The 14,909-nt window shown below is 44.6% G+C and overlaps 1 protein-coding gene across 1 annotated transcript; it reads right to left on the reverse strand.

Annotated features, from left to right (window-relative positions):
* Positions 1-4,807: 4,807 nt before the first annotated feature.
* HEY2 (hes related family bHLH transcription factor with YRPW motif 2) lies at positions 4,808-14,909 on the reverse strand. Its single transcript, XM_010707329.3, has 4 exons — positions 14,651-14,909; positions 14,464-14,547; positions 11,821-11,902; positions 4,808-7,001 (listed from the first exon to the last, which is right to left on the reverse strand). Exons 1-4 carry the CDS (start codon positions 14,828-14,830, stop codon positions 6,322-6,324), a joined length of 1,026 nt encoding a protein of 341 aa, XP_010705631.1. The 5' UTR covers positions 14,831-14,909; the 3' UTR covers positions 4,808-6,321.

Genomic DNA, 14,909 nt, shown 5'->3' on the forward strand with positions numbered 1-14,909 from the left:
TTACTAATGGGAATTTTTCTTGTAGGTTTAGCAGGACTTAGAGGAGGACAGGATGGCACATACAGGTCATTTTTCAGCACTATCATTGGGAAGAAATGTTGATATTTGTTTTGCTTTGTTTTCAGATTCATGCTTAGAGCATTTGTATCTGCTAACTGTGAAGGGAAATAAATAGAAGAGGAAAAGCCCTTGTGGCTGAGCAGGTATCAGATGCTCCATGATGAGAGGAGGGAAGGAAGCAGGAATTCAGGATGGCAGATTAAGACTGAATATCCAAGTTAACTAATAAAAAGCACAAACTTTGAGATCAATGAAATAAAAGTGAATGGAGACAGAGATGCGAGGCAGCCCAGTGAAGCTGCTGCTGTGCTGCTGGTTCTTACCGCCAGCTGTTAGCTGGGAAAATGCTTGGCCGGGCCATTTTTATTGCTGTTTCACCCCATTTGCCTTTCCTTTTGTTGGGAGGGGTGGGAGAGGGCTGCCGGGTGAGAGAGCTGCCCAGCATGGGGCAGGGGAGGGGGAGAAGGAGAGGAAGTGGCTCTGCCTTGTCCCGCTGTGGCGATGCTCCCAGCGCAGTGCCGCTGGCCTGGTGCCTCTGCAGAACAACAAACCCAGAAAACCCAAACAAAACACACCGCTCCCTTCTCCCTCACCAAAATACTTCTAAAAGAGGGAGACAGAGTGGAGGGAAGCAGTGTTATTTTGTTTTAAGGCTTGCCGATTAAACCAAAGTGCTGTGCTGGGAAGTGTCATTAAAAACTACTTGAGCTATCCACACACAATACCTATCATCTTGTCAATCCTGTTGCAAAAGCATACCTGAAATGTGTAAAATTTTGTTTTAAAGTCCCATTAAGAGAGTCTTCTCAAAGCAAAGTGAAGCTATTTGTGTCTTTCTGGTATATGAAAAAAATCCCCCAGCACATTCAGAGTTAAATCAAAACTAAGAAAAAAGAAAAGCGTGGGCCCTTCAGTAATTGTAGCTTTTGCTCCTTAGGTTTATGGATTGCCTTGTAGTCATTTATGAGATTTTCACATACCACACAGTAATATAGAATACTATTTATGGGTATTTGCAGGTAAAACCCTTTTTTTTTACATTTACCAGTGACGTACTTCTTCCTGGATCAGAGTGCTGGTTTAATAGAAGGAGGGCTTGCAGTGTAACTTGCATGAAGACGTGGGCAGAGTTACAAATTTCCGAACTGATGGTGATCGCAATCATAATTTCAATGTTGCATCAGAGGATATTTTTTTTCTGAAGACTTCCCTTTGTAGAAGAGAAAAATGCTGAATACAGACTATGTGGAAAGTAGAATGAAATCAAAAGCACAGAAGGATTTTCATGTAGAATAAGTAGTACCACAGTTCAGATAAGCATTTAGACATTTAGCATTAAGACATTTAGCTTTGCTTGAATTCAGTATTGGCAGCTGTAGCTGTAAAAAGCAGTCCACCTCTCCAGACCATCAACCTCATTTAAACAGACTCATTTGTTTTTATTTCCTGCATTCATTTCCTTTCTTCTTCTGATCTTTGAGCTTCTAGTATACAACACTAGTTCACGTTGCCCAGCTTTGCACTGCGATCATGAATGCAAGAAAATATCCCACAAAAAGAAATTGTATTAAAATCATGCTGCTACTGCTGCAGCCAGAGGGTTGAGAGAAATTCAGGCAGTAGTGTTGAATGAGCTCATTGCAAGCATTAACCAGTCATAATTTTACAAGATCAGTAGATGATAATCTCACATTATCTTCGAATTGTTTTGAAAAACTTATATTCTCAACAGGGGAGGAGATGCCTGATTCTGTGGGAAAAAAAAATAGATTGCATTTGAAAATAGAATTAAGATTCAAATCCCATCTTTTCGCAGATGATGCAAGATAGAAAAGGAGAAATTCAGTTGCCTGGGCGTAAGCATTTAGTGTCACTTCAAGCAGCAGCTGTATGGACTGGCAGAGATGCTGGAGGACGTGCGGGAGATGTGCCTGCCAGGGGGCAGGATGGATCCCTGCTGGGGACACCACAGACATTTAGGCAACTGAATACAGACTAAATATTTAATACAGGTGGCACTTTACCACTTCTAGTAGTAGCAGTTGCCAGAGGCAAAAACTAACAATTAACAACAAAAAAAGCCCCAAACTAACAACAAACAAACAAAACAAAAACACAAATCTCACCTCTTTTCAGTTAATTGCCTGTCAAACATTTGTTTAATCTGTAAATCGGGAAAGGTTGGGCATAGAATCTGGCTGAGACTGTGGCATTTCTGGCACCTGCCTGGTGTTCTGTTCTTATCATGTGTTCTCACAAGCAGGTGGGCTCCTGCTGTCACTTCTTTTGAGACCTTCACACATCAGTTTCCAAAACAGTGGTCTTTGCCAGTGTGAAATGGTGAAGCAGGGGAAAGAGCACGTATAAACTTTCAGCTTTGAGTAAAACTACACCCAGATTCAGGCACAGGAAGCCTGCAAAGAAATGTACACCTTCATCTTTTCTTGAAGTCAGACAAAACCATCTGTAACTACTGAATCTCTTAAATCCTCATTTGTGTGATCTCAGGCTATCATCTATGCCCACAGAAGCAAATGGCTAAGGGTCCTAGTGATTATGGAGCCAACAGGAACCCAGTTTAAGTTCACTAGTAATTTCTTATGTAAGATCTTCTCGTGAAAAGAGGTTTTGTGAACTTTTGCTATTAATGTGAAGAATTTTATCACTGATAGTAGTCCTAAGAATTTGTCAACACCTATGTCCTGAGCGTTGGCCAATGCCCTTTACTTGCCTTGAGACTGGCCAACTGAGGGCACAACTTTCAGAGTCACTGCAAATAAACATGTTGAAGGATGGCACCAAGGATGCAGCAGCACAACCTGCCACCCTCTCCTCCTCCCGCCACGCAGCTACTGCCAGGGTACAACTCCTGAAATTTAAGGTTCTAACCCACATATGGAAAAGTTACTCAAAGCTAAAAGTTAGACAGATACGCTGTTAAGAGAACAGTCTGATTTGCTTTCTTGGGCTACATGCTATGATGTAGATCCCAAGTTCTCCTCTTCCTCCTCCAGGACATTCAACTGAATGCAGAATAAAGACAGAAAAAGGCTGAAGTAAAGGTGTGCATAGCCACATCCTACCTTTTGGCACTCAGTTATACCAAACGGATATCTTTCCTTTGCTCTGTTCTAACACTTACATGAATTCCTTCAGCTCTGACCTATCCAAAGCTGTTACCTTCTGATGTCTTTCCAGGGGCACATGTATGATAAGCTGCTTCTCCTCTCATTTCTCACTCAGGAAATCTTCACCTGACATCACAGAGGTGACATCCTATTGGGGGGCTCAGGATTAAACAGGCATGTAGGCTGAGCTCTTGCCTTGCCTGGTGCTGGTCTCAAAAAACAAATTGAAACCAGATCAAAACCCAAAACAAAACAGAAAAAGAAAATAGAGGAGACATAAGCCACTCAGCATGCACAAACTTGGCCTATTTCATTGAGTGAAAATATGACAGGCCCAAATATAAAGGCTGCACAAATCCACCCATGATGCTTTGCTTCAGGATGCCAAAATAACCACAGTTCTGTCTAATCAGTTTCTGAAAAATATTTTTTCAAGCTACCTTTCTTTATAACAAGGCAGAGTGTTGCCTTTAAGGAGACAGATTGTAATGATTTGAGGCACACCAAATAGTTTGAAGCCCTTAGCTGGAACCAAGTCAGTGGTTGCCCGTTCTTACCACAGTATGATGCAGGGAGACCTACCAGGCACTTAGATGGCAGGTTAATAGTTAACAGCTTAAAGTCAAGTAGGATTGAAATCTGCTTTTTCATGCAAATAAACCCCACTTTTTTCACTCATGCGACCTTTCTTCTTGAAACTGTCCAGAGAGAAAATGAATGATACCTTAACTGGATGCTGCTGAATATACCAGCAGAGCCATTGGGCACTTACATCTGGAGACAAATGTCTGAATCTCACAAACAACAAAACTTCACAGAATACCATGTATGATTTATGGCACAGGAGTAGAGATCTGTAGAGATTGTTCCTTCCTTTTTTTTTTTTTTTTTTTTTTTCCTGTCCTATTTTAACCATGGGACAGCGTGCTGTTCATGCTGCTCATTGCCTGAGCACCGAGGTCCAGTTTATGCAGGTGTGGATCGGCTACATCTCTAACACTTGGGAGGTGGTGGTGATGGGGGCAAGTCATGTATGAGGCTGCATTTTGGCAATGGATGCTGTCTCTGGGAGTCTACAGAGTTGTCACCTCATTTCTGTGCCTCAGTCCTGTCACCTGTTAGGTAAGTCTAATAGATCTTCTAGCACCTTTCAGACTTGTAAGATTTTGTGCTTATCCTATAGCTAGAGAATTACACACCTTATACTAACGTTCTCTGCAGACCTAACATGAAACAAACTCTTGCATCAGTGAGAACTGAAGTTAGGAAACTAGAACCAGAGGTGAAAACTGCCCTCTCTCATTCTCAATATTGAATGCCATTTGGTTAAACTTCTCTCCTACACACAGACCTCTTAGTGAGGATGAATGAATGCTGGAAACCCCAATGATTTAGGGTACTCTCTGGGATGGACAGATGGATCTGTTTCATTAAGTGACCCACCACTGCAGAATCAAAAAACAATGCTGTTTTACTGTTTTCCAGCCTGCTTAAATGCATCCTGGAGGAGACAGGCTTCTGATCAAACAGGAGCTGGAGAGAGGCTGATGGGTGTGCTTCTGGCCACAGAGTCCGTGAGTATTTCTCAAGACCAAATAAAAACTGCAACAAATCATCCATAAAACGCAGTCAAAAAGGACTTCATTTAATTAGTGATATGTAAAGACTTTTGCATAGAAAAAAAGGTTAACAAAGTAATGCATAAAAGACCAACTAGGTACAGTATTTTTAAAACAAATATTTTAAAGTATATTTTGCGTAATGTTTAACATTCTCAATGCTTACTGCTTTCTCCACACAGCAGAGAAATCAAGTGCATAATAATACATGCTGTGTTTTATTTTTACTTTTATTTTTTTTACATAAAATCTCTAGTTTTTGACTTGATGTATTAAAATACTTAGGTTATTTTAAGTCACCGTAATAAAAAATGAAAGCAAAACATTTTATGCAGCACTAGTTGTCTGGGTATTGACAAAATAACTTACTGCCATCCCCTTTAATACATTCATTTTGGTTTGGAATCAAACCCACATTACAATGTTGGCATGCTAACAGCCAATTTAAAATTGTCCCTACCATCACTTCATTCATACCCAGAGCGATTGTTATCCCAGAAGTTGATAGCGAAAAGAAGAGGGATTTTGCACAGAGTTGGCTAAAAGTAAACGTCCGAATGCAGCTAAATAAGTTAAACTCTCACAACACCAGGTCTCTTGTATTGGCATGAGCCAACCCCACAGAACTGTGCATGCTGTCAGCAGGTGGTTACTTCTGGGTGCATGACAACCTACTGTTTGTGCAGATACAAGCTAGCACCATAGTTAAGCCATAAAAAAGGGTGCCTCAAGGCTTACAGGCACTGCTGAAACGTTCATTAATCCAAGCACTGATAAGATAATCATTTTTACCAGGGCTGTGCTAGATGTCACAATTTGGCAAGTCTGTACAAAGGAAGGAGACTAAGTAAGCAAGTTCCAGGCCTGTCAAATTGGACGTTGTTTCTCAGCAGCCTTTTGGCTAAATGAACCTGTCTGCTTAAAGAGCACACTCTTTCCTGGAAGAATATAGCTGTCCTGAAGCTGCACTCAGGACTGCCTCTCTCTCCCAGATCACTCCCATACCTGTGCAATGTTATTGGTTTTAGCAGAACACATGTATATATAAGTTTTATTTCTTTTTATTATTATTATTATTATTATCGTTTAAATGTCAGGCACTTAGGAAAGTCAAATTCTTTTTTGAGCCCCAGGAGACCTGATGGAGATAATTCCTCACCTCTCCGCCAAGTGTGGATGTAAAGCCAGAGAACTGTTAGCCCTAGTGCCTATGTATGTCCTGGGGAACATCCACATGCCAATGCAGTGGTGATACTTCTGAAAGCCACTGCCTCGAGGTGCCCTCAGCACACCTGCCAGGAGGAGCAGGCTGCCTGTGTCCCCTCCAGTGCCTGTAGTAGCGAGGGCAGTGCCTGTTCTGGCTGCCAGACCCTGGGTGACAGTGGCCCTTGGCCCTCAGCAAGGTCATAGGAGCTGTGTGTGTGTGTGTGTGTAGTGTGTGTGTGTGTGTGTGTGTGTGTGTGTACATGCGTGGAGAGAGAACAGGGAGTTGTGTAGGGAAGAAGAGGGGGCACTTAGAAGGCTCCGACCTCCGTCCCCCAAGGCCGGTAGGGCTTGCCGCTTGCCCCACTGCCAGCCTGCTGTGGGCTAGATGAGGCTGACATGGCCAATGGCGGGGTGATGGCTGTCGCTGCTGCCACTGCAGCAGCAGCTGCGCTTGGGGGGAGCATGGGGAAGGTGCTGGTGAAGGAGAGAGGAAAGCTCTGGGCAGCTGCCGTGGCGGCGGCAGCTGCGGCATGAACAGTGGCTGAGAGGGAGAGGAGAGAGGTAGAGAGCGGGGGGACGCAGGGAGCAACACTGCCCGCTGAGGGGACCCTGAGGGCGGCGTCGGTGTGGGCGAAGGTAGCGGTGAGCAGTGCGGAGCCGTGAGGAGGCACTTCTGAGGAAAGTCTGCACGGAGTGGCCTCGGGGGCGTGGAGTCCATTGGGCTGTAGCAGGGCGGCTGGGAGGTGGTGGAAGGCGGCTGCCCAGTTGTGTGGGTGCAGCGGGTGGTGGTGGTGGGCCATGGAGGAGGTCATGGCAGCCGCTTCCCGCTGAGAGGCGCAGGTGCTGAGATGCGACACCAGTCTGACACGCAGCGGGTCAGAGGTGTCGAGGCCTTCCACAGATGTCAGGTACCTTGCAACTTCGGTCAAGCACTCCCGGAAGCCAATGCTCATGAAATCCATGGCCAGTGAGTGAGCATCAAAATAACCTGTAAGAGGTGGACAAAAGGCATGCTGAGCGCTAAGCCAACCTCTCGGCCGACATCAGGCAACACTGCCAACCCCACCCTCCCTCAGCCACTGGTCTGCCAGTTATGGGTTAAGATTTGCAACAAGAAAAGTGTGTTCTCCAGTCTGTAAATGATTTGTGTGACCATCCCTGTAACGCAATAGGCTACAGTTGTTTTTGCACACTATATAAATGAAAAGAATTAAGACCATAAGTACTCGTGACTCTTGAAGAGATACACGATGCCGCTCCTGCAGTACCTCAGTGCCTCTGCAGTGTGGCGTTATGATGTTACCCCTGCGCGTGTGTGAGGGACACATTTCTACGCACAAAGAGACAGTGGGGGACCAGGCAGCTTGCACGCACTCTGCTGTCTCTGCTTTCCCCATGCTAGCATTCACAGCAACGCACTGAAGCTATTGCTTGACACTGCGAGACAGTTGTTGCAACTGCTGCTGAGGGCTCATCTCCTTCCCAGAGTCATTAGGACAATGTGGCATACGGTGCTATTTAACTACAAACTAAAAACATCTTGTCATGACTCTGCACACACACAATAAAAAGCTTTACTGAGAAAACGTTTTATGCAATGCCATTGCTAATTTGGAGATGGAAGACTGACAGTCACATAGCCCATGAGGCATTTCAGCAAATAGCAGCTGGAGCTCCATAGGCTTGGGACAAAAAACATTTGGAAAAAAAAAACAATTTTATTAAACACACATGAAAAGATATTCTCTTTCTAAAAGGGTTTAGTATCAAATCTAGTGGTTAAGTTGCTGCTCTTCAGCTACAAAAATCAATTCCACTTTAGTTTAGCGGTAGCCTTGGGAGAACAATGTCCTGTTACTCTCGAGTGGGCATAGTGGTTTTTCTTTTGTTTTCTTCAAAACTTTTTTATGGTATTTATAACTATGATGTGCATTAGTACAGATGGGTCAATTGCCCTTATTATGGTGGATTTTAGAACCAATATCTACACCAGACCTTGCAAGTTTGGCGTGAAATAATTGAGGTCTTCTTGAAAAAATCAAGCAGCTTAGAATGCTGCTTTCACTTTCTATTGCTGTGCGTCCACATTGTAGAATGAACTCAGGCTTTATGAAGAAAGGTTGAGGGAACTGGGCTTGTTTAGCTTGGAGAAGAGAAGGCTCCAGGGAGATTGTGGCCTTCCCGTACTTGAAGGGAGCATATAAACAGGAGGGGGAATGACTGTTTACGAGGGTGGATAGTGATAGGACAAGGGGGAATGGTTTTAAACTGAGACAGAGGAGTTTTAGGTTAGATATTAGGAGGAAGTTTTTCACACAGAGGGTGGTGACGCACTGGAAAAGGTTGCCCAAGGAGATTGTGGATGCTCTATCCCTGGAGGCATTCAAGGCCAGGCTGGACGTGGCTCTGGGCAGCCTGGCCTAGTGGCTGGTGACCCTGCACATAGCAGGGGGTTTGAAACTCGATGATCATTGTGCTCCTTTTCAACCCAGCCCATTCTATTCTTAATTAATTACATTTACATACAATTAATCACATCTCCCTAAATCCCCTGCCTGATATATACCACCTCTTGTCAATTTACAACAGTGCTTGTCATGCAAGCCTCAAGCTGTACAAGACCCCAGAGAAGCTAGCAGCCTGGTGAGTACAATACGTTGGGGAGTTCTGTCAGGAAGCACAGACCCCTCTGCTGCATCTGAACTATTTGTGAAATCACAGCGTTTCAAGGGAACTTCTGACTAAAACCAGGCTGGCAGGCAGGCAGTGGTGAGAGAGCTGTGTGCCTGAATGGTGGCTAGCAGCTTGGCTTGAGGACTGTCTTCAGATCAGAAGCCTCAAGACCTCCCTTCCATGTCTCTGGAATGCAGATGTGGAGGACATGGCTGTCCGTGGCTCCCTCTGTGCCTGAGCTGGCTCTGGGATGAGCAGTCCAAAAGCCCTGTATGTGCTGGCTCCCTGTCAGTCTCCTGCAAGGTGGCCAAGAAACAGAAATGAGGACACCAGCCCACGTGGGAACTGAGCTCCAGGTGCTTGGGTGACAGGGCATGGCCACTAACAGCTCTGTCTACACCGACCCAGGTGTCAGTCACCCAAGCTCAGTTTGCACTGAAGTTGCAATAAAACTACACCAAGGTCCCAGCCAGCTACTTGCTGCTGGCTAACAGCTCTTTCCTTTTGCTTGCTTGCCCTGTCAGCAAAAAGCGCTGGCCCCAGGCCAGACAATAACTTCACACAACAATGAGACCATTGCCCACACCTGCATCAGGAAATATGAAGTATACGCAGGGCTGGAAAAGCAGTAGCTTCCCTGCTTTGGCTTATTCCCTGCCTGCTTCCCTATCTGCCAGAGTGGCTCCAAAAAGCTGAAGCTATGTCAGCCTTTTTCCTGCTGTGCCCACACTTTATTCACTGCACCACTAAATCTGAGAAGCCACCAATGCCGCCCTTTCCAACCCCATGCATCCTCAGTTGGTGGGCCACTAGGAGAAAAACAAGCCATCCCCAACACTCAACACAGGGCACAACACAGTGTAAGGAGACGTTTCTCTCTCCTCCGATAACAACTTCTGTCCATAGACGAAATGATGGGACAAATCTTTTCGCTGACCAACAAAGTTTCTGGCTCCAAAAATGAGTTATGAAGTAGGAATAACTACGCTTGCAAATAAAACAAATACCAGCCTTTAAAATACCTTAGGAAATGATATTTAAAGCTGTTACTCACTTTGCAAAGTAAAACATTAAGTAAGAAGGAAACACAGGCTTAAACTTTGCCCAGCACTAACTTACAGAGCTCTTTTCTTAAAGTTTGTTAATCCATCCAGTGAGATTACTCTTATCTCTGGGTCAGAAGGAGAAGATTAAGCCGCAGTGTTTGTGAAATAGCCGGGCATTATAATGATGTGTCACAAATCTCTGGCCCTGGAGTAGCAAGGAGGACTCCTAAGGGTCGCAAAGGTGGCTCCGGGTGGCCACTGGTGGCTGTGGGCAACCTCCCCACACCACGACACTCCTTGCTCTGTGCCCGGCAACTCCTGTCCCCAGCACCTTGTCTCTGCCCCATCAGCCAGCCACTCGATCTGACCCACTTAAAAAATGATCCCCAACAACATTTATTTGAGTATAGGGAGGCAGGGGAAGGAGGATTCCTCTTAAATCTCCCTAAAGGGTGGCCATATCGCTATTGGTACAGATTTTGGAGAGATGGGAGCTGCTGCAGCTTTTATGAGGGAGACAGGTTGGGATAGCTGGGCTACGCACTGTAGAGGGAGGACACAGCGAAGCGGCAACCACTGCCCTTGGCTTCTAAGTCTTGCTTGCTCTGAGCACCAAGTGAAACAGACTTTGTGGAAAACCAGTAAGCAACTACACAATTAAAGACTGCACCGCCACGCAGACACGAGACGATTTGAATTCAAGTTGCACAAGCACAAAAAATTTGGGCGTTTCATAACTTTCAAGAGCACTACTTTCCCAGATAAATAGAGATCTTTACAGAACATTTTTTCCTGCATAGATTTATATAAAATTAACATTTCCTTAGACAAATTTTGTACATTTGCTCAAGATACCAAGAGGCATATCTGTTATATGAAAGGCAATAAAATCCTTTCACTTCTGACAAAATGAGCTACCAGTAAATCTTAAGCTTAGAGGTACTACTAACAAAAGCCTCTTAACACCTATAAAATATGTATGTCAGCTTGGTGTGAATTTTAACAAATAACAGAACACCAGCAGGCTTTCCCATAGCCATTTGTTGTTACGCACGCGCTGATTTTAAGTTGAGCCCTGTAATCACTGCAAGGTACAGAGAGCTGCAGCAATTCTCTCACGGGCTAAAAAATTTTGAGTTCAATAAAAAGAAGGAAAGTGATTACACATCCAGCAGCAGTCTCTTTTCTAGCCTGTACCTTTATATCACAGTGGGTTAATGAAAAATGGGCTGATCTACATTACAGCAGTTTCAACTATAATCACGGTTAAGGGCACGGGACGTGGGACAGTGCTTATGGAAGGCAAGCGAGTTCTTTGCTCCAAATGAGCTGCAACCCCGTGACGATAGAGAACAGCTCGTGGGTGGCTGACATCGTTTGGCCTCCAGCCTCAGGGCTGTCAGCTCGCACAAGCAGGGCACGCTTGGCTCACGGCAGCAGGCGATCGAAGGGGTCGACTGCTCTGCCTCTGTGTCACGCAGGCTCTGGATGCAAGGAACCACCCTGACCTTGGACAAACACATACAGCATGTAAATAGAAGCTCAGATAATGCTGCTATCAGTCTGCAGTCTTATCTGATACCTAGAGCTGCCTATAGCAGGCTGGATTTTGTTCTGGTGGATGAGGCAGTCTAACCTCACATTTATGAGTCTTTCCAGAACAAAGAAAATACATCCACAATAATGAAAGCTCCTCTCCATCCACTTCCTTTGGTATAGCTGCTGTATAATGAGTTTTAACATTGGTTTTGTGCTACACAATTGTTGCCACAAACCTCCTGTTTATGTTTGGTGTTTGCCTATTTGTTTTGTCTCCCTGTGCCGATTTCAGTGCTCTTTGGAAACCCCAAACAAATCTCTGACTGGGCTGCCTGTGAATGAAGCCTTTACTCCCACAGTGTTATGAAAGCAAACACAAGCCCAGGGTCAAGTGCTTCTTTTGTCCCAGTAGTTCTTTCCCACGAGTTCAATCCTGCCATTAGCATTGATTTCCACTCCTTTAATCTGGAAACGCCTATCACAGCCCGTCAAAGTACTTTTTGCTGAGATTTCCCCAAGTAGCAGAAAAAGAAACCATCATCTCCTTACCTTTACCTCCAGTCGCTTGAAGCATCTTCAGATGATCCACTGTCATTTGCAGTATTTCTGCTTTTTCTAATTTGGCAGATCCCTTCGAGATAAGAGATTCATGTAAATAAAACTGAGCCCAGCCTTACGGTTTCAATTTCTCCTATCATAGGAACATTCTCAGTTTAATTCTTTTGTGAGCATCTGCATCCCAGACACTGCCTGATGACTACTGCTGTCTCTCTCTCAGTGACACCAGGACCAGCAGCACAACCTGGATTTATTAAGACTATGGCTCAGTGTAACTCTGGCTTTGAGGTTGGTGCAGAGGTGACGCCTTCATGAAATAAAAGAAGGGTCTCACTTTCAGCACATCTTTTTCAAGCATCCGATCCAAAAAACAACTGAAAACCCATTGGGACAGGTCTGCAGAGCTGGTGATGAAGATTCCGCTACAGCCTTTTTTGCTGCTTTTACCAGTAGGTGTCCCTATGGACACACACCGAAAAGTATCCTTCTTCCTTAGAAGCCTATTAATTTTTGACATGTCGTTTGGCTGCTAAATATTCTATTCTCATTCTCCACTGCAAAAACAATCGCACAGCCCACAGTTTTTTAAGTTACTGCAAGGCTGAGTTTGCAGGGACACGCAGCCGAACACTGTGAAAAAGAAAGAGCTCTTCCAGCAGTGAGGCTCTTTCCTGTCACTGGGGATGGCTCATGGTGTCGTAGGATGCAAGTCCAAAGGCAGTATTAATACATTAATTTATAAATAAAACCATTTCCCTCAAACACACCTGGAACATACCCAGACAGCTGAGTTTTCCATGCGAACATTATCCCAGACTACCCCTCAGCATCAACTAAAATCAGATCTGCACAAACTCTGCCTGCTGGCAGACGGCATCCTGCAAGCCAAATCTGCCCCCTGTTCCCACTCATGCCACCTGCTGACACCAGACTCTCTGCAGCTCCCGCTGCTTCATTTGGGCTGCAGGTGAGCTGAAGAGGTCCGGGGAGCACTCCAATGCTCAGCTCCAGGGGCTCAGCATGTGGCCAAGAGGGGGTGGAAGGGCAGTGGGAGTGAACAGCCTTGCTCGGACACTTCAGTGAGTGGAATGCCAAGGAGCTGGGAAAGGACGGCTGACTTTGTCTCTGGCATCTTACAGGGAAGTGTCAGGGAGGCTGAACAAATACATCGCACGCTTATTCTTACTCCGATCTTATTTTTTTTTTTTAATTCAATTATTGCTTTCAGCATTTCTTAGTATGAATTTTGGTGTGAGGGTGATCTTTTGATTAAATTCTACATTTTACATGCAACTGCATCCTGTGTTTTGCACAGTCTTCATCTTTTCCATAGAAACAGCACAGGCCATCTCCGGGCGAGTGACTAATAGCTAAAAACTGCACACTGCTGGGTCCCTTCCAAAGGCTCTGTAGGACTTGTTTTATAATGTTTGTGGGTTTCGAGAAGTAAACAATAAAATGGGACAAACAACTGTTGTCTCTTGCCTCTGTTTATCTAGCTGAAAATACCTCTGCCGCTCCACTGTGTCACAGCCTATGGAACAGTTCAGCTAAAGCCAGCAGGTACTGAAGTACATCGCAGGTGACACAAGTGATGCTCTTACTGCAACTGCAATACTTAAAATTGCTTTTTCATTGGCCTCCTGTTCATGTATTGAGGCTCATACAGCGGGGCTCTGGCTACTCCCAGCTGCCCCAGCAGTTCGGCACCCACACGCTGCTCTCAGGGTTTACTTTCTGTATTTTATTTTCAGTTACAAGGAAGTCAGGAGCTGTACGCTCAGTTGGTGCTTCAGAGTGAGACCCAGTGCCATCTGCAAATACCCATGCATCTTCAAATACATTTGATAAAATATAAATGCTGTTAAATATCAAAATCAAGAGACAAAAAAAATTAAATTCAAGATATGGGAAAGTAATTAAATAATTTGAGCAGCAGAAACAAAACACACTTTTTGCAGCACCGATGGTACTTGAAGCTTTCGCTGTGCAATTTCCCAGGCAGGAGCTGAACCCAGGTTCCCTGCGGTCAGCTGGACCCTCACAGCCTTCCCATCGAGCACTGCTCACTGAACGCCTTTGAAAGTACCACTGCCTTACCCAGATCTCACCATTGGGCCTTTTCCCAGCCCCAATGCACTGCTTTTACATGGCTACTTTAAAACCTGACTGATCCAGGCAGCTTGCTTGCTTCTTAGGAAATCATACAGATTACGTTGCAACTGCAACTATAGATTAAAATGAAAGTTTCCTTAAAAAAGGGGCAAAAGAGATCCAAGATTTATACTGATGACTAATTGACACACAGGTCTGGGGGGTTGTTTTGTTGTTTTCTCTGTTTTGTTTTTTAACTACAGAGTAAAGCACATTTTTAACAAAACCACCACTGGAATTCATCGAAAGAACAGAGGCAACATGAACACTGTTACCCTTAAGGGGAAAACAAGCCGAAGAATGGAAATGTTTTTCGGCTTTATGATGAATTATGTTCCTAATAGTTTTGCCACAACAAAGCGCTTCACTGAGATGCCAGTTTTGTGCCAGATCAGGACACATACAGGATTATTTTAATAAGCTCTACAAGAGAACCGACATTGCCAGACGAGATACAGGATGAAAAAAAAAGGGACTTACTTGTTTTTCAAAAGCAGTTGGCACCAGCCGCCTCAGCTCAGATAAACTGTTATTTATACGATCCCGGCGCCTTTTCTCTATAATCTATTCCCAAAAACAAAACACGGTAAGTTTACAGAATTGTTGAAGGGCAGAATTACAGCACGCACGCAAATTGTCACATGGGAAAAGAACGAAAGACACATACCCCTCTTCTTTTCTTTCTGGCCATAATCTGAGATGTTGTGGTTGGGGAATTTGGTCGAAGCACAGAATTATGGTTTTGCCTGGGAAATGACAAAAGTACATCAGGTGTTGCACAATGTGAGACGCTGCTCCCTGAAGACACCTTAGGTTGCCCTGCTGAGTACTCATAGTGCCCTCTCATGTTGCTTAGGACACACTGGGTTTTCAAAGAGACATTTTGTTTTGGATTGGTCCAGCCAAGCGGATTGCTCTGTGAATTG

This window comes from Meleagris gallopavo, chromosome 2 (genome assembly GCF_000146605.3).
Source record: "Meleagris gallopavo isolate NT-WF06-2002-E0010 breed Aviagen turkey brand Nicholas breeding stock chromosome 2, Turkey_5.1, whole genome shotgun sequence".
NCBI lineage: Eukaryota > Metazoa > Chordata > Aves > Galliformes > Phasianidae > Meleagris > Meleagris gallopavo.